Raw genomic sequence first — 25205 nt, 5'->3', positions numbered from 1 at the left:
CTCCTTTCTCGCTCAATACGATTGCTAAGCTGTCTATTTGTATATGTACATCCCATTTCCGAAAGTTATAATAAATGGCATTCTTCAGATTATTGGCACGTAGCGCCGTGTGATTCACTATGTTGAAATTTCGTGAACGGATAAATCATTGATATGATTTACGGGAAGCTTTTGATATGAGAAGTTTATGACTGTATTTGGCTAAAGAAAGAGCTACTATCATCAGCATTTATTCTGATAGTATTTTTATCAGTAGCTATAGTTACTGGACACAAGCTCTTCAAAAAATGCCGCTCAGTGGGAAAACGTATAAGTAGAGGATAATTTTTCCTTTTCTTAAGTGGGTATGCAGTTGTGTGGTCTTGATGAAAGTTGTACATAAACATATTTTTATCTTTTGTAATAGATGTGAACTGGGGCAGCAGTACTCAAGCCCAGATATACAAGACTGCTCTATCCAGTGCATACAACTTGGCAAAAACTGGAGAGCACGTGAAGAACTACTGGCCTCAAATACTGGTGTTAGCTGGTCGGCCACATACCCGACCAGCTCTTGTAGATCTGGGGAATCTTATCACTAAGGCTGGATCGCTGATGATTGTAGGAGATATATCGCAGGTATGTTTTGAGAGAATTGTTAAAATGCTTAATGTAATACTTGGTTCATACACACTCTGTGCTCTAAAGTCGTTTATGCTACAAACAAGTGTTCTTTTTCTTACTCCACGATAAGAGCAACTTTTTAAAATATTGCTATTAAGTTTTTGAGTGTTACAACTTAGTTAAATTTGCAACAACACATTATTTATTTATTTAACAGTTTGGGTACATACTTACACACACAGAATACAGACAAGAAGAAAAATAGAACAGATAGTACAAAGGCACGGCTTATTTCATGAAAAATCTCTTCCAGAAGGCCAGTTTTTTAGTTTAATAATATAAAACAAAACCTTAAGTTCTTCTTTTCTTATGAAACTCCAATCCCTCCAGGAGAAAGTATCATACAAGGAACGTTCCACCCGCTCCCGCGCTGACGCCGAATGGCTACGTCTGCGTAAGGTCCGCGCGTTCTGTTCGCGCGTGCACGGGTTCGGCTTCGAGGCGGGCGCGCGTGCGCTGGTGCAGGCGGCGGGGGTCGGCCGCCTCGCGCCTAATGTGCTGCTCATGGGGTATAAGGCTGATTGGACTACGGCCCCTGCTGATGATCTGGTGGCTTATTTTAATGTATTGCAGTGAGTATTTTTGAGCGTTCCAATTTTATTTAATCCTTTTTGACATTGTTTTCTTAGTACTTAGGTAAAGCATTATTTATCTATTGGCTTAGAAATGCTCTAGTTAATAAGTTCCTCGAGCAAATTAGAAGACAGTACATATATTTGGATATTGTAACTTAATCTGCAACTTTATTTTTAACCCACTTCCCAAAAAAGAGGAGGTTCTCAATTCGGATGTTCATATTTCTTATACTGTCCTCTATCTATAGCAATCTATCGTTAACGTCCAGCATATGCAAGTTTCATTCGTTTTGATTTTCAATCATTCAAAAACATCACACAATAACCAACCCTCCACCACAGCACGGCCTTCGAGAGCCGCCTCGCCGTTGCCATACTCCGCGTGCAAGGCGGGCTAGACTTCGGCGCGCTCAGCAACGAGCCCGCCGCCAGCAGCTCGCTCACCGGCACGTCGTCGGGCAGCGCCGACGAGCTGCGAGTGCGCCGCGCGCCGCTCATGCTGCACGCCGACTCCGACCTCGACATCCGAGCCGACGCGCCCAGGAACCAGCTCTCCAGTACGTTGCCCTTTGATGACAGTGAGTACCGCCGTCACGGTGGTGGTGCTACTAACCTACAGCTCGCGTATGATGACTTTACCTCTCTGTGATTGCGTAACAGTTATTGGGAGCAAAATACTTCTGTGTAATTATGTTTGAGCTTTCAAAGGGGCTAAAGTTATTTGCACGTGAGCATTACTAATCTAGATTTAAGTAAATCACAGTTAAACAGAAATAATATTATAGTATTTATGCTCTCTCTAAGTATATAGGAAAATACTAATAAATCAAACGTGAAAATAAAAGATTAACTTACCTACAATTAAAGACAAGTAAGTATTTCAATAGTATATGTATAGTACAGACCTACAACATCGACAAGTGACTAAAATCTTTGACAAAAGCTGATACAACCTTGGTAAATAAGTACCTAAGTAGAATATAATATGTACTAACATAATACCGAGCAATACAAAGAAAACAAAAACAATAACAAAGTTTGAATAACAGACCCAGAAGCATCATTTAGCACAAGGACGTCCCATCTCACTAAGGTCATCTCAAGATTTCCGCATGAAAACAATTTTCCTCATCAACGGTTTTTCCATAGGTATTCTGACATTGTCGACATCGCGATCGTTCACTATTTCCGAGTGCAACAGTACGAGGGAACGGAAGAAGAAAGACAAGAAGAATGATATGCATCGACAGATTGTTTATAATACTTCGACGGGATTGGAGCTGTCTAAGGACCAACTGTCGCGGATGACGATATTCCAGAGGAAACAGGTAATGTTCTTGGAGTTAAATCCTTACTTAATATAATAAATGCAAAAGTAACTGTCTTTCATAACAAAACAAATGACTCGAATTAAACGACAGATACTCTAGTAGAGCCTGAGAAAGAACGTAGGCTAGATTGTGTCCGGGTAAGGAAAGTATTGTAGTAAGTAGGGTCTTGGGTGTAACAACTGTTTGTTTATCACGTCAGGTTTAGGTATTGTAAGCTTTCGAGTTTTTAAGGAATCCTGAGCCTAAATCAATTTTTTTATCAAATCAGGCAATACAAGCAGCAGCGCTTTGCCAGCAATTTTCAGATTGCATATGTGTATAGATTGCACTGTTGTAATTTTTTTCAACAACTATTTAAATAGTTAAATCCGCAATTTGGAAAAACAAGTCCTACGAGCAACTTTTCTTTATCTTCAGGAGGCAGGCACACTAGACGTGTGGTGGCTATACGACGACGGTGGTCTGACGATCCTGCTGCCGTACATCATCTCGCAGCGCTCCACGTGGGGCAACTGCAAGCTGAGGATATTCGCGCTCGCCAACAGGCTGCACGAGATGGAACTTGAGGAGAGGAAGTAAGTGAATGTATAAATCCACTGAGTTCTTCACCGATCCTTAGTATATTATTATTCAGGTTTGGCTTTTGAATTAATTATCAAATGGAGAATGAGCAATTTCTTATGGATGGTGAAGGTCCTTTTTATCAATTGATATTTGTAAAATGATCGAAATGATCCAATTTTTATCATAAGTATTTTGTTTATAGAGAGTTAATGATTTAAATTGTTGAAATCTTTCCTTTAAAATAATTATACAGCAGATGCAAAGGCATGCATATCGTGATCCAACCAATAAATTGATTAACCTTTTTAACCACAACTTCTTTTTTTTCCAGCATGGCTAACTTGCTAGCGAAGTTCCGCATCGACTACTCGTCGCTGACGATGGTGCAGGACATCACGGAGCCGCCGCAGCCGGAGACCACGGCTCTCTTCGAAGAAGTCACCAAGAAGTTCACTGACAAGTCTGCTAATCCAGGTAACTTGTGCCTTGTAATAAAATTGTTTGGGTCTGCTGCTTTTTTAATTGAATTCGGGGTCGTCAAAAGCCTAACAGCAGCAGTAACAATTTAATTAAAATCTTTTATTACTATCATACCCAAAACACGTTGCATTTGAACTAAACTCCACCTAGTTCACCAATAGTATCCTGGAATACACGTGCTTGACTGGATTCCTCTCCCATGCTATGCGATATTCCATTTCTGAATCACCTCTTTTGTTATCCTCTGCTTTCATTATATCACTTTTTACGTATTTATTTTTAAAAATGCTATTGTATCTTTATACCTATTTATTAAAATTAAATTGTTCCCACCTAGATTGTTGCATCAGCGAAACTGAGCTGCTGACATTATCAGAGAAGACGAAACGTCAACTGCGGCTGCGGGAACTATTGCTCGCTAATTCTAAGGATGCAAAGCTTATTGTCATGTCGCTGCCGATGCCTAGGAAGGTTGGTACAACTGTTAAGTCACTATTTAAAAGATCTAAGTTTAGCTAAGCTAAATTCCATGACCGAACCTCTGAGAGGAATTCCCAAAAGTATAACTTTTAAGCCTTCCAGAGCTTTACATGTGGACTCCACAAGTGGAATAATAAATACTTGATAATTTATTAAATACTGCAAATATTACAATACTTAATCACATTGGAATAAATCTTTGGAACCTCCTTAAATAAACCAGCAAACAGAGTAAGTCCATCTCAAATAAAAGCATAGACTTGTATTTTGACTAACAAGACCAGCAAATTGAACAAACTTTTTGAGTTAGGACAAGATAAAATAATCCTATTCTTTATTCCCAGGATTCGGTATCAGCCCCACTGTACATGTCCTGGCTGGAGATGATGAGTCGCGACATGCCGCCCATGATGTTCGTGCGCGGCAACCACACCTCCGTGCTCACCTTCTACTCCTAGTTCTGTTTCTACTTCAATTTTAACCGACTTTCCAAAAAGAGGTTCTCTATTCGGATGTTTGTTATAGTAACTTCTATTTTATATAAGTCCTTGATCAATTTCACTAATCCATCAGTAACGTAGTTAAATATAAATAAAATATAGCTATGCTCATCGGCTACATTTGGCTCTATTGTATAATTTCTAAATTCTGACCATAATTTCTAAATTTTATGGCAGCATGATTTACTGTTTTTTATTGATCGAGTGCTTATATATGCGTCAAGATTCTAAGCAGCTAACAATTTCTAAGTAGTTACTTCATACCTTTATGTTAATAACGCAAGTGTACGACTTTACAATGCAAGTATTGATATCGAACCAATGTAGACTGTTCGATATTTACTACTTTAGAGTACAACACCCACATTGTTTGTGAATTAGACGAAGATTAGTTTAGTATGAAAGATATGTATTGTGTTAGTAAAATCATCATCAATTTTAGGAACAAAGCTATCAGTGACGTGTTGCTCTGTAAGCCGAATTAATTTAAAAAGAAACATAAGTAGGTCATTTTTTTATAAGCCTTAGGATTAAAATAATACTTAAAAAGAGAGCCTAGATTAAGTTGCATAAATTTTAAGTACAATATTTAAAAATCATAACAGTTTACTTATTGTTGGATTATATAAAGCAAAAACTAATACCCCTAACTTTCGATAACATTGTTCTTTGTTCTATCTGAACAATCTACTGTTTATTTAACTCTACACACACTGCGTCACGGGATCTTGTTAGACGGACGTATTGCTTCCAAGTACCATTTAAAGTATAGAATAAATATTTCAATATCAAATTAGTATATTATTTCTTTTAATCCCATACCTCCTATAGGTTATGGGCCCAGTGCGAAAAAGGACATTTAGTAGTGAGAACATTCAGTAGTGCGTAGTGACAGTAAAGTGCATAGTTGTAAATAAAAATAAAGTTGTGACAATGGAAAAAGTGAAAAGAAACATTAAGCCTTTTAATGGAGAAAAGTACAGTGTATGGAAATTTAGAATTCGTACACTGCTTTCAGAGTTAAACTTGCTCAGTGTTATTGACGAAGAAATTCCTGGAACGCGATCCGCTGAGTGGGAAAAGAATAATAAGGCAGCCAAAAGTATTATAGTCGAATATTTGGCGGACTCATATCTTAATTATATTAATGAAAATGGGACTGCTCAAGCAGTTTTTAAACATTTTGACGCGATCTATGAAAGGAAAAGTGTAGCAACTCAATTAGCGCTGAGAAAACAATTATTGGGATTAAAATTAAAAGCCGATATACCCTTGATCAAACACTTCTCAACATTTGACGATCTGCTGACAGAATTATCAGCTGCTGGAGCTAAATTAGAGGAAACGGACAAAGTAGCTCATTTATTACTTACTCTCCGAATACATATGATGGCGTTATCACTGCAATTGAGACACTATCTGAAGAAAATATCACTCTCGGTTTTGTAAAAACTAGACTATTAGATCACGAAGTAAAATTAAAAAACGAGAGTCGTGATACCAGTTTAAAGATACTCCATGTTGAAGAAAAATATAATAAAAACAGATACAATCGCACAAAACAAAACTATTTGAAGAATACAACATTCAAGAAAACAAACAAACAAAAATTTGTGAAATGTCATTACTGTGGACGCAAAGGACACAAGAAACAGGATTGTTTCTATTTCAAAAGACAGACAAATATACAAAACAATGCCCCAGAAAGGACAAGACAAGTCCAAACTATTGCCCTGCAAGAGGGAACGACCTCGAATTCTTCTTTTTCAGGATTTGCGTTCATGACAAGCGCATACCATTATGAAAAAGACCACTCGACAATTAAATTCCTATTAGATTCAGGAGCGTCTGATCACATCACAAATAGAGATGATCTCTTCACATCGTTTGAATGTTTAAATCCTCCTTTAAAAATTTCAGTAGCTAAAAACAATACATTTATTTCAGCAACTAAAAGGGGAAACATAAATCTTATCAGTCAAACAGGAGTGCAAGGAATACTTACAAATGTATTGTTCTGTGCCGAAGTACCATATAATTTAATATCGGTATCAAAGATGCAGCAAGCAGGATTCACCATAATATTTGATGACAAAGGCACACAAATTACAAAGGAAGGTAAAATCATCATGAAAGGTAAGACATTGAATAATCTTATAGTTCTAGAGTTTAAAATACCAGTAATAAAAGGGGAATCCGCTTCCCAAGCATGTTATGTTAATGAAAATAAATATGAATTATGGCATCAACGCCTAGGACATATAAGTAAAACTAAATTCCTGCAGTTAAAATGTCATAATATGATTGATGACTTAGATGAAATAAATACCGTAACTCCAAATGATAAGTTGTGTGAAGCATGCATAAATGGGAAGCAGACTCGCCTGCCTTTTAATAAAGTTAAAGACAAAAGTTACATTAAACGCCCTCTGTTTATTGTGCATTCAGATGTTTGTGGTCCTATAACACCTCCAACAATAGATAACAGAAATTATTTTGTTTTATTTGTTGATGAATACACACATTATTGTGTGGTGTATATGTTAACTTACAAATCAGAAGTGTTTACAGCTTTTAAAGACTATGTCGCTAAAAGTGAGGCTAAATTCAATTTCAAAGTAGTAAATCTTTATAGTGATAACGGTGGTGAATACTTATCCACCGAAATGAAAAACTACTGTAGAGAAAGAGGCATAAGCTATCATTTAACAGTTCCTAGGACCCCACAGTTAAATGGTGTTGCAGAACGTATGGTTCGCACAATAACAGAAAAAGCTCGTGCTATGTTAAATGGCACTAAAGCATCAAAACGTTTTGGGGAAATGCAGTTTTAACTGCAGTTTATTTAATAAATATTACGCCTACGAAAGCTTTAAGTCAATCAAAGACACCATACGAGATGTGGCATGATAGGAAACCAAGCGTTAAAAATCTCAGAGTTTTCGGTTCAACTGTATATGTTCATAATAAAACCAGTAAAACAAATTTGACAATAGGTCGTGGAAAGGAATACTGGTAGGTTATGAACCCAATGGTTATAAAGTTTGGAATACAGAATTCGAAAAATATGAAACTGTAAGGGACGTTGTAATTGATGAGACTAATTTTATCGAATCTAGGCCTTCATTACGACCTGAACGGAGTAATAATACATATTCCCAAGACGAAACTGATAATGACTCCGTAACAAAATCAGTGTCTTATAAGTCTCATAGTTCTGGCCCTAAATCAGATAGCTCTCAATCTGATGAATGCAGTACAAGTAAAATTCGAAAAATCGGTAGTCATGAAATACCGAATGAACCTGAAAATGAATCTGAGAGTAGTTTGAAACACAAAAATCAGGATAAACCTGATGAATTTTTAAATTTACGAAGAAGTGAAAGACTGAAAACATGTTCGCGTAAATCATATAATGAAAATGACTATGATGTCTATAGTGCGTTATCCATCACAAGTAATATACCAAAATCATTAAATGAAATTAAATCTCTGAACGATAGGAATCAGTGGGAAAAAGCAGTCAGAGAAGAACTCAATTCTCTTAAGAAAAATAATACATGGACATTAGTACCAAAACCATTAAATAAAAATATTGTAGACTGTAAATGGATATTCACTATTAAAAATGACGTTTCAGGTCAACCTTCAAGATATAAGGCACGTCTTGTCGCTAGAGGTTTCAGTCAAGAATATCTTAGTGATTATAATGAAACATTTGCACCAGTTGCTAGAATAGCAAGCTTTAGATTCTTAATTAGCTACGCAAATCAATATAATTTACTGATTCATCATATGGATGTAAAACAGCATTTCTAAATGGTACACTAAAGGAAGAAATCTACATGAAAGTTCCTGAAGGTGTAAAATGTAAAGATAATTACGTATGCAAATTAAACAAAGCTCTTTATGGCTTAAAACAATCAGCTAGATGTTGGTACGAAACATTTGAACAATGTCTCAAAGAAATAGGTTTTCAGAACTCCCCAGTAGATAGGTGTATATATATGAAAGGTAAAGGAGACATTTCTAAAAATATTTACGTAATCTTGTACGTCGATGATTTAGTTATAGCATGTGCAGATTTGCAAACAATGAATAATTTCAAAGCATATTTAATGACTAAATTCGAAATGACCGACTTACACGATATCAAATTATTTTGGGCATTAAAATAGAGAGACACCATGATAAAATTACTTTAGACCAAAGTGCTTACATTAAAACCGTTTTGAATAAATTTAATATGAGTGATTGCAATCCTATAAACACACCGATGGAGCTTAAATTAAACTATGAAGCTCTTAACGCTGATAAGAAGTGTGACGCACCATGCCGTCACCTGATCGGTTGTTTAATGTACATTATGCTTTGTACGCGTCCGGACTTAAGTACATGCGTAAATATTTTAAGTCGGTACACAAATAAGAACAATAAAGAATTGTGGTTATGCTTAAAGCGAGTTTTAAGATATATCAAAGGCACAATTGATTTGAAGTTAACATATACAAGAAATAATTACAATAACATCCTAAGTGGATATGTCGACTCAGATTGGGGTGGCCACGATTGTAATGATAGGAAAAGCACTACTGGATATGTGTTTAAATTATTTGATCAAAATACAATTACATGGTGTACAAAGAGACAAACATCAGTAGCGGTCTCGTCTACTGAATCCGAATATATGGCTTTATATGAAGCTGTTAAAGAAGCATTATGGCTTAAGTCTCTGGCAGAAAGCATAAACTTAAAATTAATAAGCCCATTATTTTATATGAAGATAATAACGGATGTATTAGCATAGCTAATAATCCAACAAGTCATAAAAGGTCCAAACACATAGATATAAAATATCATTTCTCTAGAGAACAAGTTGAGAAAAATGTAATAAAATTAAATTATATTTCCACAGGTAACCAGTTGGCAGACTTGTTGACAAAACCTTTACCAGTCGTGTCTTTTATAAGACTGAGAAAAGGATTGGGTATAGAATAAGTTTTAATTTAAGTACAATTTCATTATGAAATGGTCTGATCAGGTTTTTCTGGGTTTTCCCTGATCCTGTGCAGCAAATGTTGGACCATTATTGTACAGTTGTCCCAGACCTTACTTGGAAGTATAATATGTTACGTCGTATTTATAAGTTGGTATTCACTTTGTAATGTTGAATTGTAGACTAGATACTGTATAGTAAACTAACGAATGACTAAAAGTTAGGGATTAATTTTTGAGGGGGCGTGTTGGATTATATAAAGCAAAAACTAATACCCCTAACTTTCGATAACATTGTTCTTTGTTCTATCTGAACAATCTACTGTTTATTTAACTCTACACACACTGCGTCACGGGATCTTGTTAGACGGACGTATTGCTTCCAAGTACCATTTAAAGTATAGAATAAATATTTCAATATCAAATTAGTATATTATTTCTTTTAATCCCATACCTCCTATACTTATATCATGAACAATAATTACCTATGTACTTATTACATTAAACAGCAAAGCATTTTATCATTAACTTATGTTAGTAAATAATAAGTACAATTATGTAGACTAAGTTTAGATTATAAGCTAGTTTAAAGGTTTTAACGAACCAATAAAATGAACAAAATATTTTACCAAAGCACAATAAAAGTATTATGTAATTATTATTTATACAAATAAGGAGTACTTCTTTAAGGCACCTATACCTACCTAATTAACCTTCGTACCCATCATCAAAGAGACAAGGCGAAATTATACAGCATATATACTAAGCTCTAAGTTTTTGGCACACCTATGTGCCTAATGTCCAGAACATGGTTTTTGTCGCAATCATTGCCTTACCTTATATTTAAAACATCTTATAACAAAAGTGAGCACTGGCCAATCAAAGATACGCAGTGGCCCTAACATAGATCCTTGGGGAAATCCTTAAAATAACAAAAGTATTGAGTTTCGAACTGCAGTATTTTGTCTACTGTAAATTCAAAATTAACTAGAACATAATGATGCTGAACCCCACACATAACGCGATCAAAAATGGCGCATCGTTTAATTTGTTATTACAAAAAACTTTTGCTAGTAAGTGTTATAGAACCCTTGTGATAAGTTCGATTCTATATTCTAATTTTAATGTATATGCCTTTTTTGTGATTTATGAAATGTTTTCGGAACATTAAACATTTTCATCAATTTGCTTTGAACTCTGTTCTGAAGTGTTAAATTTTATACAGGAAAGACAAAACAATTTTTGTACAATAAATGAGGTTACCGCTACACAAGTGTTTTATTCTGTAATTTATCCCATAAGCAACTTGGCTTTCAGGCTGATTGCTTGATTTTTCTAAGATTTTTGGAAACCAGGATTAGAAATATATCGATCGCAGTATGTATTTTTCTTCATGTGGAAAACATGATTCTCCTGAATCAAACTGGCGGATGGATTCAATCGGTTTTGTAAACATGTGTAAGAGCATGTAAGTACACATTCGTGACGTTACAGGTGATCATAGACATGATGTATGTAAGCAGGCAGGCGAAACCCGTTGTGAATACGTCAGTATGAAACCGCTCTTCGCTAGGTAATAGGGCTGTTTTTTATAGATGTTAAGGAGACCTTCTTAGTATCACCTTCTTTTGGAAAGCGTAATTATATGCTATGCCGTTCTGACACGAGCTGTTTGACAGTTTCAAAGACAGATGCATACGGAAGTTTATAAACGAAATCAATAACAATAATCCTGTATCAGTTAACTGAACAATCTAAACCAAAGAAAGATTTGGGACAGCCTTCTATTAATATACATATGTATGTTTCGAAGAGAAAAATTCAAAGTGATCTGAGTAGCATGTTTGGTATAGACACGAGGTGAGTGCGACCACGTAACATCGAAGCGATTCGTTGTGTATGATCAATGTATCATGAGACGACCATTTACAACAGACCCGGTCTTGTTCTTCGTTATACATGTTAACCGTTTCGTAAAGTTGCGGTCAAAAGGACCGTGAGCAATCGCGAGCATTATGAAGTTAATGATCACGGTCTGTGATGCCCGGTATCTACATATATGTACGTGAAAAAATAGTTTCGTTTTGCTAACGCATGGTTGTTTTTTGACTTTCATTGTAAAGCAAAAAAAACTACATTGTTTGGGTGTATTAAAAGAACTTCCACAGGTGGAAATTATTTTCCACCTAAATGTATTTAAACCGTGTACCACGGTTTCACATGCGTCTCGAGGAAAAAAAATATTTCCCCCACATACCTCCAGTTTCATCAAAATCTATCACAGTAAAACATCGACATTGTTTGCCATAAAATAACGTAGGTAGGCTGAGAGAAAACGCCTAGGGCGTTAAGTCCGCCACTGTACAAAATGTGAAAAAAGTATTTAATAAATAAAAGAATTCAGCATTTAAATAAATATCCATTTATTTTAAAAAGTAAGGTACAGCTCGGTCCAACAGACCACGAGAGTACTAACGAGTTGTAATGTCTTGTAGAGGCGAGACAGGAGTTCAAAATTAATTGGCTGGCCAGTAACCGGTGAAGTGCGGTACCGAAGCAGTTGCCACGAGTCCGTGCCGGTGGATCCTCACGACTAATTAGCCGAGCTAATTATTTGAAATTGAAACGCGTTCCGAGGCGAATTAGTGAGACTTTTTTGTTCCTTAAAAATTAAGTACTCGTATTATATTACATGTCTAGATAGAATGGATGAAAGGCTTCTGAAAAGCCATGACGAACTAGGTAAGTACCAAATAATTTTCTACCAATTTCCCAAGAGGAACTTTTCGACAATTCGACTGCACGTTTTTTAAAATATGCAAGCTCGTTTTCTGGGAGCTTGGGCCGATTTGGAATTTGTTTTTTTTGCATCAGATAGTATTACACCTATTCGCTATGTGAGCCCATTGTCATCAGGTCAGGATCTGATTACGAACTCTCGAAAATTGTAGCCACGCAACAACCATTTTGATTTGCTTCGGGAAGTTTCTTATTTAAAGGGACACTTGTTCCTACTTTCTTTACTACTTAAGTTGTAATGTAAAAAATATTTTCAGCATTAAAAACTCAAAAAATAACCACTTCAATGGGACCCGAGATCACATATGACATCCACAGGAGAAGAATTAGTTCAAGAGATGAGCTGGTAGGTTACATACATGAATCCATACAATTTGATACTTGAGAGATATATGACGCCTTAAAACGTAGAAAATTTTGCGACTCCTATTCGTTTATTAATTTTAAATTGTCTATTTCCATTCCCCCTTTTTTAATTTTTTCATAGTTTTCCCACACTATCCAATAAGATGACGAATGTCACAACTGATCTAAGAGCAACAGTGAAACCTAGAAGGTACTGCAATCTACCTTGACAGCCTCTGGAAGAGAAAGAATAAAATATATTTAAGTGGTTTTCATCCATTTTTTTTTTCCATTTTTGACTTCAGGCAGGGTCTACATCTTCTAGACACGGGGAGCCCACTCCTGAGCTCACGACATACGGAGGCATTAAATTAGGATGGGTGCAGGTATGGCTAGATTTCTAGTACCTAACTTTTTCTTGATAGTTGTTCTCATCCGTGTTAGAGACAAACTTATTTACGTCAAAACTTAGGTAGGTACAAAGGAAAAACACTAGGACAGCCCCTCTAAAACGCCAACCCCTCGAAGGGACATGATATACCATAAAATTTTTTTTTTAATGTTGACACAGCAATAGAATCATTTATATTCAGAGTTTAGAAGACCAGCTACCCGAAGATGGTTACTGTCATTCATTCATTTATTTTTTTGCGAATATGGGTACATGGAGATCTTATGCTACTTAAATAAAACAGAAATGTCATGTTTCTGGTGAATAGGGCGTATTAATACCATGCCTGCTGAACATCTGGGGTGTGATGCTGTTTCTCCGCATGGCGTGGATCGTGGCGCAGGCGGGCATAGGCCTGTCTATCCTCATCATCTTCATATCGGGAATCGTGTGCTGCATCACTACGCTCTCTCTCAGCGCTATATGCACTAATGGAGAACTTCAAGGAGGTAACGTAAAAGATTAAGTGCCTAATGCTTTATTGTTTTTTCTGTTGTTTGATTAACAAATGCTCTTGGTTGGGTTTGGGAGGTCTGAAGGTTTGAAAAAAAAAAAAGAGCAGACATTCATCGTATTCGGCTAAACAGTTTTAAATCCCAACAACGTTTTCATTACGTGAAGCCACTGCGTGTTACCAATAAATAGAGGCGATGCACCTTTCATCCACCACTGGAAAATGAGACCTGGCCTAAAACATTTATGATTTTATGTTTTTATAGGTGGCGTATATTTCCTTGTATCCAGATCTTTAGGTGCAGAGCTCGGTGCATCAGTGGGAATAATATTCGCGTTTGCCAACGCTGTAGCAGCCAGCATGAACACTATAGGATTTTGCGACTCACTCAACGAATTGCTCAAGGCTAATAGTTATAAAATAATAGATAATGGCCCGAATGACACGCGAATTGTTGGTGCTATAGCTCTGTTCGTTATGTGTGTCATATGCGCCATCGGCATGGACTGGGAAACTAAGACTCAAGTAAGAGGAGGTTAAGACTTGCTGACCCTATAGTTTATTATCTCTCTTTTTTCATTTTTAAATGTTTTTTGGAGGCAATATTTAAAATAGCAATCATATTTCCTCAATCCTCGTCTATAAAATGATTTGCTAATTGTACTAATTTGTTATTCCAGAACTTTTTGATTACCGTCATACTTACAGCGATAGCTAATTTCATACTTGGTGCAGCTCTTGGCCCAGGCTCAGATCAAGACAAAGCTCGCGGTTTTGTGGGACTCAGTTGTAAGTCATTTGAACACTCATCACATCTATAAACATATACTAAGCACCATCTAATACCGCTTAATTTATATTGTTTTTTACAGTGGAACAGGCTCGAGCAAACTGGTCGCCTGATTTTCGGTACAGTGAGGGATCATACCACGATTTCTTCAGCGTTTTTGCTATTTATTTCCCCGCTGTAACAGGTGTTCAAGCAGGTGCCAATATTTGTGGTGATCTAAAAGTAATTACTTTCCCTATAAAATTATTATTTTGATGCTTGCTTTCATGGTTAAAATCTCCTTAGTTAAATATGATCAAATTAAAGTTAAGTATACTTACATTTGCGCAGGACCCAGCGACGGCGATACCTAAAGGGACGTTCCTAGCTCTAGCCATATCTATAACATCATACTTGACGATGGCAACACTGTCAGGGGTGGGGGGCCTGAGAGACGCATCTGGCAACACCACCGACATCGCTAACGGTTCCATTAGCGATTGCAAGCCCAACTGCAATTACGGACTCCACAATAGCTACGAAGTAAATATTTACTTTATTTCAAAATATTACACGCTTAACTGTAAAAACATGCCTTTTGTTTAATATATTATTTTATTAGCGCCTAGTTTGGGGACCAAATGAACCTATGAAAATGTCTCCCGTTGAGAAGTTACAGCGAACATTTGTAATAATTTACCTTAAAAAGTGAATCATTACTGTAACTATGGATCAATGAACTTTTATTTATTATTATAATAATTGATTAGAATTTGTTTTATGAAGTAATAACTTGTCTATCTCCTCATATCCAGATAATGCATCTTATGGCATTCTTCGGGCCTCTGATCTACGCGGGGTGTTGGGCAGCAACCCTGTCAACTGCTCTAACGAATCTGCTGTCAGTGCCACGCCTGATCCAAGCGCTGGGCTTCGACCGCATCTATCCTGGACTCATCTTCTTTTCAAAGCGATACGGTCGGCACGGCGAACCGTACAGAGGATATGTGCTCACCTTCTTGGTGTCCGTCTCTTTTCTGCTCATTGGTAATGTTTTTGGCATGGTCAGGTTTGTAAGGTAATGAGTGTGATGAAGTTCCCATAGATTGGGATCGAAGCAACAGGATACAGCTTCTATTGTGTTGTGATAAAGTTGCCTTTCCTTGCGAACCAAATCCTACTACACGTCCTAGATGTCCAAAACTTATTTTCTTGACCTAAATAGAAGATTCGAAGACAACATCTTTATAAAACTATAAAATAATAATTACTGAAATACCCAATTTAATTATAAATTTACAATTAAATAGGAATTGTTCATTTACAGCGGACTTGAACACGATAGCACCGTTGATCACAAACTTCTACCTCGCCTCGTACGCGCTCATCAACTTCTGCACGTTCCACGCGGCATTCTTCAAACCTCTCAACTGGAGACCACGGTTCAGGGTAATTGATATAAACCTGTTAATTGTTAATAGAAAGATGATAGACTCATGATATACAGATTAATTGTTATAGACCAATATCGTTGTCTGTGATACTCTCCTACTTTCCTCTCCAAAGTATAAAAACCAAATTGTAATTAATTAGAAGGAATTTCTGCTCATAAAAAACGCGTGACTGCTGTCAATATAATTGATCCGTCTGTTTCCAGTTCTACAACACGTGGGTGTCGTTGAGCGGCTTCTTGTTGTGTCTCGTCATAATGATGGTCATCAGTTGGGTGATGGCACTTCTCACCACCTTTATTTTCATCACACTCTATCTCTTGGTACTCTATAGAAAGCCAGGTAAAATTATCTTACGCCCTATGGAATCCGGCATGAATATTTTTTTACAACAAGAATGGTTATATTAGTTAGAGAGTCATTAAATATGCAAAACATGTTATTGAAAAGTTAAGCCACGATATCTATATCAACAGTATTTGCATACATATTTCAGAGACCAGCTGGGGCAGTAGTACGGACGCCCAACGTTACCAGGAGACCATCTCGTCGATAGTGCAGCTGTACCACATGACCGCTCACGCTAAGGCCTTCAACCCTCAGTTGCTGATACTCTCTGGGAAGCTCGAAGCGAGGCCCTGGCTTGTAGACCTCGGAACCCTCATCACTAAGACCGGATCGTTTATGATTCTCGCAGAAATTGAGCCAGTAAGCCTTGATGTGTGATGCACGAAAGATATTTACACCATGTACATATAAAGCGTTTAAAAACTTGAATTCCTTGAAAGTCCTCCTATATATTATCCTAAAAAAATCCTCATGCACTCTCTATACTTCTTTATGTACTAACATAAAGAAGTATAGAGAGTGCTTCTATACTACTCTCTATACTTCTTTATGTACTAACATAAAGAAGTATAGAGAGTGCATGAGAGTATGCAGGGGTCCCCTGCATACTCTACTTCTGTATTTAACAGAATGAACTGCGTCATGATGTCCCTGATGGGAGTGTGCAACATGTCGGGTACATGATGGATATCAAAAATGGATATCAAAACCTTTCTTGAAGGCTGGAACTTTTCTTCCTCGTCTCACCGTTTCATTATTCAATACCTGTTCCAAGAACTCCCTTATGAATGTAATCAAAATTTCCCTGCAGACGGAGCTGAGCCGGGTGGAGCGGAATCAGCGACAGCTGGCGGGCGAGGAGTGGCTGCGGGAACGTAAGCTGCGCGGGTTCTACGTGCTCATCCAGGGCGAGGAGCCGGAGCGGTCGCTGCGGGCGCTGGTGCAGGCGACGGGGCTCGGCCGCATGGCGCCGAACATCGTGCTCTACGGCTTCAAGTACAACTGGGCCACCTGCTCTCACAACGACCTGCTGGCCTACTACCACATGATACGGTCAGCCTTACTTACAACTTACATATAACTCTTTATCTTTATGTGTCTTAGAAAATGTTTCCTTTTTGGGTTTTGTCTGTTTAGCAGTATCTCTAAGCGTTATCACATTAGAATTAAATAGTCTTTCTAGTGTACTCGAGAAGAATTAAGGTTGTGAGCTTCGATACTGTTAAATTATATCAGAATATGTGGAACAGTCACACTGAGCACATTTTGTAAATAGAGGGGTTATGTTCAGAATTCCGCTCAATGCTAAAATGTAAGATTGCTACTAATAAGATAGAATCACAATGTAAGGCACATATGCTCTATCCCCAGGCTGACATTCCGATTCGAAATGTCAGTGGCGATCTTTTACGTTCCAACCAACATGCGCCCTAAGAAAAAGCCACCATCGTCAGTGCCTTCTCCGGGAGCGGACACTGGCACGCCGATGGAGTACTATGAAGACCGCGCGACGCGATTGCGAACGCTCGCGGTCATGAGTTCCACTTCCGATGTCAATTTACAGCAATCTACGACACACTATGAGGTTGATGATTTTTCTAGAAGGAGTAAGTGTACTTACATATTTAGTTTTTTTCTTAAGTATAAGAAAATTTGTCGTTTCTTCTTTACACTTTTTTCTATTTAATCTACCTTTCTGTCTATGTCCGACACTACCCAAATAAATGGCTAAGCCCTATTGACAACTGGCGAAAGCGATAATATATCTTAGATGTTTTGTCGAAGTATTTGTTATCTTTTATTTTAAAGGTCACACACCACCACCTGTGAGAGAGAGAGAGAGTTACGATGTGGTATCTCTAAGGCTCTCACCGTCTCAGATCAGTCGCACGGGGGCCCGCAGAATTGGAGCCTACAAACCTTTGACTTTCAACAGCGTAATAACAATTTGATTAATTTCTTCCTACTCCCTTAATACTTATATTAGAGAATGAACCACATATCTAAGTCACTGGTTGTATGAATTAAATTCTAATTTTATAACATTCAAAATATGAACTGTATGCCCTTTCCTTGTATCAGAATAGTATTTTAGACGCATGGTGGCTGTATGACGACGGTGGCATGAACATTCTTCTGCCTTACATAATAGCTCGAAGAAGTGTTAAAGAGAAAATGATGCTGAGAATATTTGCTCTTCCACGAGGGAAAACACCAATAATTGAGGCACAGAGACAGTAAGTGCACAGTGGATCGATTCTGTAGATTGAAACTAGTATAAGTTAGACCCAGACTCCACCAAAATGAAGACGAGCAGAACGGAGCGGAGATGATCTTAAATAAATAATAGAATATCGTTATTCGGACGGATCGCCTAAACCTAAACAAAGAAGAACATAAGTGGATTGTGTACTTCCGTATATAGTTTATTATGTACTCATCTTATATACTCCCATTATGTACACCTCTTATGTACTCCCATTATTCAAGATGTTGATTTGCATTTGTGCAATATGTCAGGAGATTGACATACAATACGTAAATAATCGTTTGGAATAATTACAGTAGACGGCAAATAGATAATATTAAGCGCTGCTTTTTTTGTCATTGTAATGTCGTAGTATTTCAGAAGTAACCCAATTTTATGAATGAAATTTATGAATAATACATATATTCCATATATGGAATAAAAAATATTGACTTGAAAATTGATATCTACTTGTTAGGATGTCGTCCCTACTGAAGAAGTTCCGCATAGACTACACACAGCTGACAATGGTGACGGGCCTCGCAGACAAGCCAGCCGCCTCAACGTGGACTTTGTTTAACAATATGATTAAGAACCATAGAACGGTTAGCGATGACGGTAAGGAAAAAATGCAGGTGCAATTTTTGATGCTATCAGTATTTTTGGATATGAAGACCCGGTTTCACTGGTTGTAGATAGTGTCAGTTAGCTATCTGACAGTTAATGCTGTCTAGTGTCTTTCTGATAAAGGCTGCTTATAATTTCTGCCAGATATTGCTAACCAAGACCAGTGAATCAAATGTTCCTGGTAGGCTGTCGAAGACTTCATTAGTAACCGGTGAATCTGGCTACAAATTTAGACCATTCAAGAACTTGAGGATAATAAAACCCTAGTTCTAGCTAGGTAAAATGACTATTTCATATTTCAGAGACCCTGATATCGGAAGAAGAAGCAGTGCGACTGTACGATAAGACTTCCAAGCACTTGAGATTACGAGAGCTGCTGATAGAGAACTCTTTCGGCGCAGACTTTATCGTCATGACGTTGCCTTTTCCCAGACAGGTACAAAGTATTAAATTAAAATTTTTAGTATTTACATTTTCAAAACTGCTAGACACCATGTCGTCGTTAAACTTACTAGAGTATTCATCAACTTTTTTGAAGCTTAGGTGTTGAGTTTATATTGTCAAGAAATTATGACCCTTTAAGTTTTTAGGCAGTTTAAAGTGATTTGTTCTCCTGCTTTTGACTCTGACAGTAGAACAAAAATATATTTTCCATCGAAGTCCAAATCGCTTGATTGTTGGTTCAATATATAAATATATTGAAAATAAATAAAATATTATGTAATATTCCATTTGGCAGGGCATATCGGCGGCCATGTACATGGCTTGGATGAGCGTCATGAGTCAGGATATGCCGCCGCTACTGTTCGTACGTGGCAACTCAACTGTCGTCATCGCATAGCTCATATTATCGCTACAAATCGAATTGTATTGTATATCAAATTGATTAATTATTCTTCTAAGTAAGCTTTGGTGTCCACAAGTGTATATTGTAAAATCTTGGTTGCACCATTTTAACGCTAAACCAAACCACAACCGGCCGTATACTTGCCACCCATTGGTTAAATCGGCGATTTGACAACTGAAAATGGTTCGGTTATCGTTAAAAATAGATGGTGAAACTCACCGTTAGTATAATGTGATGATAAACAAAACTAGTAAAGTCAATATATTACAAGATTTTTTATTTCACACGTATTTTCACAAGGGTTTTAATTTAAATTTAGAACAGAAAGTAATTATAAAGTATTTACAGATATAAGAATTAACAGACGTTCCAGATTAACAATTACATAATATGAAACAATGTTATAAGAGAAACGTGTTTGGATACATTGTTATTTACTTAGTGTCAGACCAACGTACTATCGCTCGCAGGACTGCATAACAAATATTTACACCGAGTGCCAAATAAAATAATAGTATTGTTTACAAGTGTGTCGTGCGCGGGAGAGTAAGCGGGCCTGAAGCACCGGGAGGCAGAGTACACGACAGTTAACACAAGGACAGTTCGAGCAACAGTGTAGTGGCGCGGAGGGACTGTACAAGAGATTCACATTGCAGGAAGGAAACTGTCCGCGCGGACAAACAGAACTCTCGTCTACTGCGATATGTACGTTACGTAACAGGACGGCGATTCTAAATATATAGATCTGTCATTCATTAGATATGTCGCTATGCTTTCTATGAAAAATAAATATGTTGTCACTCCAAAATATACTCCTTTACTTTCTTCACATTTATTGTTATTTATTATACTTATATTTCAAAAGAACATGTTAAAAATAAAGATTGATTTCAACAAGAGGGTTATAATAAATTTACGCTAGTACGACGGGCCGCGTGTAAACTTTTAGAACATATTAACATTACTCAGTCTATGTCAAATTTATAACGTTTAGTTGCAGAAGGAACAATTCGCAAAATCTTCAACAGCTGTTAAAATAATTGTCAACTTATATTTGTAAATTCAATCTAACTAAATCAGTGCATGCTTAAATAATTAATCACATACAATGTTCATATTCTCTTTTTACTATATGCTAACTGTAAAACATTATGACATATAGATTTTTGGTTAAAAATAATGAAGTCATGTAAAATTACGTCCTTGGCTATAGGAAATTTCGCGAATCGGACATCCTGGAACAAACAGTTTATAATATAATAAATTTATAATAATTCGTAACGACGTCTAGATGCCTCAGTGCATACAATTCATATAGCTCGACGTGAGCGTTGACGATTATAAAAATGTATAATACATATCATTATGCGACAATACGCGAATGAAATATATAAATGATTAACATGAATTAACGTTTTAAGCCTACCAGCACCTCAACGTATATAAAATCGTGCGAAACTTTGAATTCAGCGGTCACATGTACAGTACATATTATAATGATTTCATGGCATTTACATAATAATAATTTATTGAAATACAAAATAAACATAACTACATAAGTTACAGACAAAACTTCACACAGCCATAACTCCTTACATTGTATAAATAAATATTTAAAACCTAAATAATCGTGGAAATATTTTTGGTTACAAAGATTTTTATAATATGCAAATAAATACTTGTTAGGAGGCTTCCTTCCCATTATCTGATATTTATTTGAGTTCATATTCATGGTAGAGGAACGTTTCTTCATTGAATGTATATTTAGCTTAAGCTATGAGCTGACAGCCGATGCGGCACCTCGTCGTAGCATACAGACGTCCGTCGTGTTCCGCCGCTTCTATACTAATGAACACATATCTCGTTTGTGCAGTTGTGGCGGCGTTACAGGTTACGTCGGTCGGGCCGAGACACGTGGGTGGGTGGGACAGCAATATAAACACTGTATAGTTAGTAGTCACTTGGCTAACATTCACTGCACTGCGGCTCACAGGACGCCGCAGGACGGACGAGACAGTCTTCATTCGGATTCCTCCTCATTATCTTCATCGAACCCGGTCAGGTCCGCAGAGTCTAGGTAGCCATGCATAACCTGTAACAACAATTAATATGTTGATAAAATATGTTCGTGAAGATTTCTTGTATTATATCAACTAACGCAAATTTTAGAAATCTGTTGAGAAGTTATTTGCATAATGGTCGCTTGGTCAACCGATTTGGCGACCGTGTTAGATGTGTGCCAATGCAATTGATCGTGGATTGTTTCGGCTTTCGTGACAGCTGAGTCTACGTGGTGATATCATGCGCGCATCGTCATTCAGCGAGAAACTTCTTGCACCGTGTAGACGCGCTCTAACGGACATTAACAGATTCAGAATTCAGACAAAAAAATGCACGAATTCAGTCAATTGTCATTAAACCATTTGTAACTACGTCTACGTATATCATTCATGTCGTCGAAAGGCGATTGCGCCTGTCACATGCTGTGATCACGCGCAACTACCAGTCCGTATTGATATCTTCAAATCGAAAACTATACTGTAGTTTTATATCACTATTACAAAGTCGTCTGGTATTGACCCGTCAAGGAAAAATCCATAGGTCGCTGGTTCATATCCAGCACAAAAGACCAAAATTTACATAAAATAAAGTAATATTAAATGTAGGTCTCGCATGAACTATGCTATGCGATGTCATCAAAATTGAATTATGTGTATAAAATCAATGTACGTTTGTCCGTACAACAGTAATATAATGAAATATTTTAGTTAGTATACTAACCGCGTACTCGAGCAGCGCGAGATGGCAGAAGACGTACTGGTCGGGCATCTGTATGGAGTGTGCTCGCTGAGCCCTGATCCGCTCCACCGTGCCGCGCACGTCCAGCGCGCCCTCCGCCGCCAGACGAGACGCGCAGATGTCCAGCGTCAGGAACGTGCCTGCAGCAGGACAGGTCATACTGACACTACGTACGAGGAACTAGTTCATGATAGGATGCGTTCACATCACCACGCGCGACCTAAGCGACGTACGCGATCAGCGCACGGGCGGTGCAGTAGTGATAAAAAGTAATAAAATGATTCTACAACATTACGGAGCCTATATGCGAGAATTGAGTTCGCACAGTTCGCACGCCGCGCGCACTCCTTGTACTCGATTTGCTCGAGCTGCGTGCCTGTACGCGCTCAGCTCGCCAACAGCTCTCAAGCGGCACATTTGCGGCGCATTCGACAGATGGGGACAGACCCTAAGATGTCGATTCGTATCCGTTTTATACTGACCTGTCCTACCGATGCCAGCTGAACAATGGACGACTATCGGCGGTCCCCTATTATGTCCCGCCCACGCGTCTCCAAGGCTGGAAATAAAATTTTTTACATTAAATTTTTGACACACAAAATAATAGTAGTATTAAAATTAGAGGACTAGCTCCTCTAATTTTTGGCTTTCAATTTTTTAAAGCTTGGGGTTGGGTAAGGGAACACGTGTACAGTGCTGGGTATAATCGTCGGCAAGGATATTGAGCCCTGACCTTCACCTGCGCAGAAGTGATTTATTGGTTTATTGCCTTAAGTGTACAGTGCGCAAAGCAATCCTCACTCTTCCGCCGAGAGCTCATTATCCGTGCCGATAACTATACAGTAGCGATACGTACTCCTGCAGCGCGAGGTGCTGGGCTCGGCGCACGAGCGTGAGGAAGCGCAGCACGGGCTGCGCGCTGCCGCCGCCCGGCACGCCGTAGTCCGGCCAGCGCGTGTACTGCCCGTGCCAGATGCGACGGGACTGCTCCCGCTGGAAACAAAACAAAAAAAATATTAAGAACATCACATAATCTTGAACATCAAAAAAATTTTCTTCGTATAGTCCACAAACTTTTAATAAAACCCCCCGAATTTACCTCATACATCAAAGAAACACTTACCCTCAAATCGCTGAGCAATAAATGCGTAATAGTATAATCGTCTTCATGCTCGACGGCCTGCGTGGTGACGGCGAAATCTCCGTACACGGCGTGCTGGTTCTCGCTGAGCGGCCAGTACTGTCCGCACTTGACGCGGCCGCGCTCCACGGCTCGCGTCGTCATCACCACCACGAGGGTACCCTGCTCCCACACCATGCGCCAGAAGTCGCCGAACGTTTTAGGCAGAGGACCTGCAATGGGTAAATGAGAAGTGTGATGTACGCTTTTTGTAACATTCCTTTATATGGAACTAGAATACTTGAGGCAAATTGACAAATATACGGATAAAGCTGCCCAGCCACGTCCGATAATCGGGGTCCGATTTTTTGTATGAGAAAATAAAACACACTGATAGCAATAGTGCAACGTACACTTCCTATAGAAACTCAGGTCAGAAAAGTCCTAGTCAGAGTCCTTACAAAAATCGGCCCAATTTTCTATCCTACAAAATGTGTGACATCACCGGACAGCCTTAATAATATGCCTTGACATATTTATAGAAGAGATAAAATTATAACAATAGAAACACTGCCTTTAATTGAAACTTAGAATAGTTATTACTGATTTTACGATAAGATAACAATTATTTATAGTGGCAGTTATTCTTGAAATCAATTTCTTTATAATCTTTCCACTAAAGCTTGTCCCTTATAATGCAGTAAACAAGGTCTCGGCAATCAAATACAGAGAAACAAACATTTCTTTTTTGCACAAAAAGAATATTAATGACATCGCCATTATTCGCCGAGTGAATTCTAAGAACGGAGGATTTCCCCTGCGTTATTTGAAATTCGCGCAACAGGGCTTTATTAGTACTAATTCACAGAAAACGTATTTCCACTGTAAACAAGTAACTCGCATAGTTCTGCGTATCGTGGGAGCGAAGCCAAATTGTATATGAGAAATGCTTAGAATTTTTCTATCCTTTAGAATTTGTTATTAGCTGTATTTTTGCAGTGGTTTATAAACCGACCTCTCTATTATTTTCAAAGTTACCAGTAAATAAAATAAAAATTAGTTCTGAAATAACCGTAAGTACATACGCAACAAAAACAAAACAATAATAGATTGAACAAACATGTATGTTGTTTATCGTTAATCAAGCTGATAGATAGTACATAATAACATTTAGTAATTACACATGTCTAATCAATATTGCATTCAGTTTTATATAGATTAGACACTTTGTTTACATCATCGGTTGTTTATCAATGTAGCTTATAATTGTTTGTTTTTTATTAAATCTTAGTTCTAAAGTCATGGCATACTAGGACTGTAGCTTAAAATAGGAGTGATTTATGAATCTGTAATGCTGTC

At 37.6% G+C, this 25205-nt stretch overlaps 3 protein-coding genes across 10 annotated transcripts in view; 2 read left to right on the top strand and 1 right to left on the bottom strand.

The window, feature by feature from the left end:
* The window catches only part of LOC110370403 (bumetanide-sensitive sodium-(potassium)-chloride cotransporter), a 29343-nt gene extending 22573 nt beyond the window's left edge, over window positions 1-6770 (top strand). The window contains exons 13-20 of one of the 2 annotated variants that reach the window (XM_064038857.1): window positions 407-618; window positions 994-1235; window positions 1581-1816; window positions 2388-2566; window positions 2987-3144; window positions 3465-3607; window positions 3951-4084; window positions 4438-6770. In XM_064038857.1, coding sequence (XP_063894927.1) covers window positions 407-618; window positions 994-1235; window positions 1581-1816; window positions 2388-2566; window positions 2987-3144; window positions 3465-3607; window positions 3951-4084; window positions 4438-4551 — 1418 coding nt within the window. In that variant the 3' untranslated portion in view covers window positions 4552-6770. The remainder of the gene's footprint in view (window positions 1-406; window positions 619-993; window positions 1236-1580; window positions 1817-2387; window positions 2567-2986; window positions 3145-3464; window positions 3608-3950; window positions 4085-4437) is intronic. The other variant, XM_064038858.1, reaches the window with a different exon arrangement.
* Window positions 6771-11263: 4493 nt separating this feature from the next.
* On the top strand, window positions 11264-20756 carry LOC110370362 (bumetanide-sensitive sodium-(potassium)-chloride cotransporter). 4 transcript variants are annotated; one of them, XM_064038855.1, is made up of 20 exons: window positions 11266-11448; window positions 12084-12233; window positions 12645-12733; window positions 13038-13118; window positions 13452-13632; window positions 13903-14162; window positions 14318-14426; window positions 14510-14649; window positions 14758-14949; window positions 15222-15453; window positions 15734-15855; window positions 16064-16199; window positions 16354-16565; window positions 17017-17258; window positions 17577-17812; window positions 18015-18142; window positions 18288-18442; window positions 18932-19071; window positions 19383-19516; window positions 19820-20756. In XM_064038855.1, exons 3-20 carry the CDS (start codon window positions 12674-12676, stop codon window positions 19919-19921), a joined length of 2862 nt encoding a protein of 953 aa, XP_063894925.1. In that variant the 5' UTR covers window positions 11266-11448; window positions 12084-12233; window positions 12645-12673; the 3' UTR covers window positions 19922-20756. The 4 variants fall into 4 exon arrangements, 2 of the variants coding, with proteins under 2 accessions (XP_063894925.1, XP_063894924.1); XM_064038854.1 differs by having other exon boundaries at window positions 12084-12330; XR_010277309.1 differs by lacking the exons at window positions 19383-19516; window positions 19820-20756 and having other exon boundaries at window positions 11264-11448; window positions 12084-12330; window positions 18301-18442.
* The window catches only part of LOC110370363 (tyrosine-protein phosphatase non-receptor type 9), a 41554-nt gene continuing 36532 nt past the window's right edge, over window positions 20184-25205 (bottom strand). For all 4 annotated transcript variants that reach the window (XM_049846523.2, XM_049846518.2, XM_064038856.1 and 1 more), the window contains 5 exons: window positions 23850-24079; window positions 23583-23719; window positions 23209-23285; window positions 22709-22866; window positions 20184-22019 (listed from right to left, as the gene is read on the bottom strand). In XM_049846523.2, coding sequence (XP_049702480.1) covers window positions 21948-22019; window positions 22709-22866; window positions 23209-23285; window positions 23583-23719; window positions 23850-24079 — 674 coding nt within the window. In that variant the 3' untranslated portion in view covers window positions 20184-21947. The remainder of the gene's footprint in view (window positions 22020-22708; window positions 22867-23208; window positions 23286-23582; window positions 23720-23849; window positions 24080-25205) is intronic.

The sequence above is a fragment of the Helicoverpa armigera genome, chromosome 17 (genome assembly GCF_030705265.1).
Source record: "Helicoverpa armigera isolate CAAS_96S chromosome 17, ASM3070526v1, whole genome shotgun sequence".
In the NCBI taxonomy this organism is placed as follows: Eukaryota; Metazoa; Arthropoda; class Insecta; order Lepidoptera; family Noctuidae; genus Helicoverpa; species Helicoverpa armigera.
The sequence above is the reverse complement of the archived record's forward strand: the minus strand, read 5'-3'. Positions and strand labels throughout refer to the sequence as shown.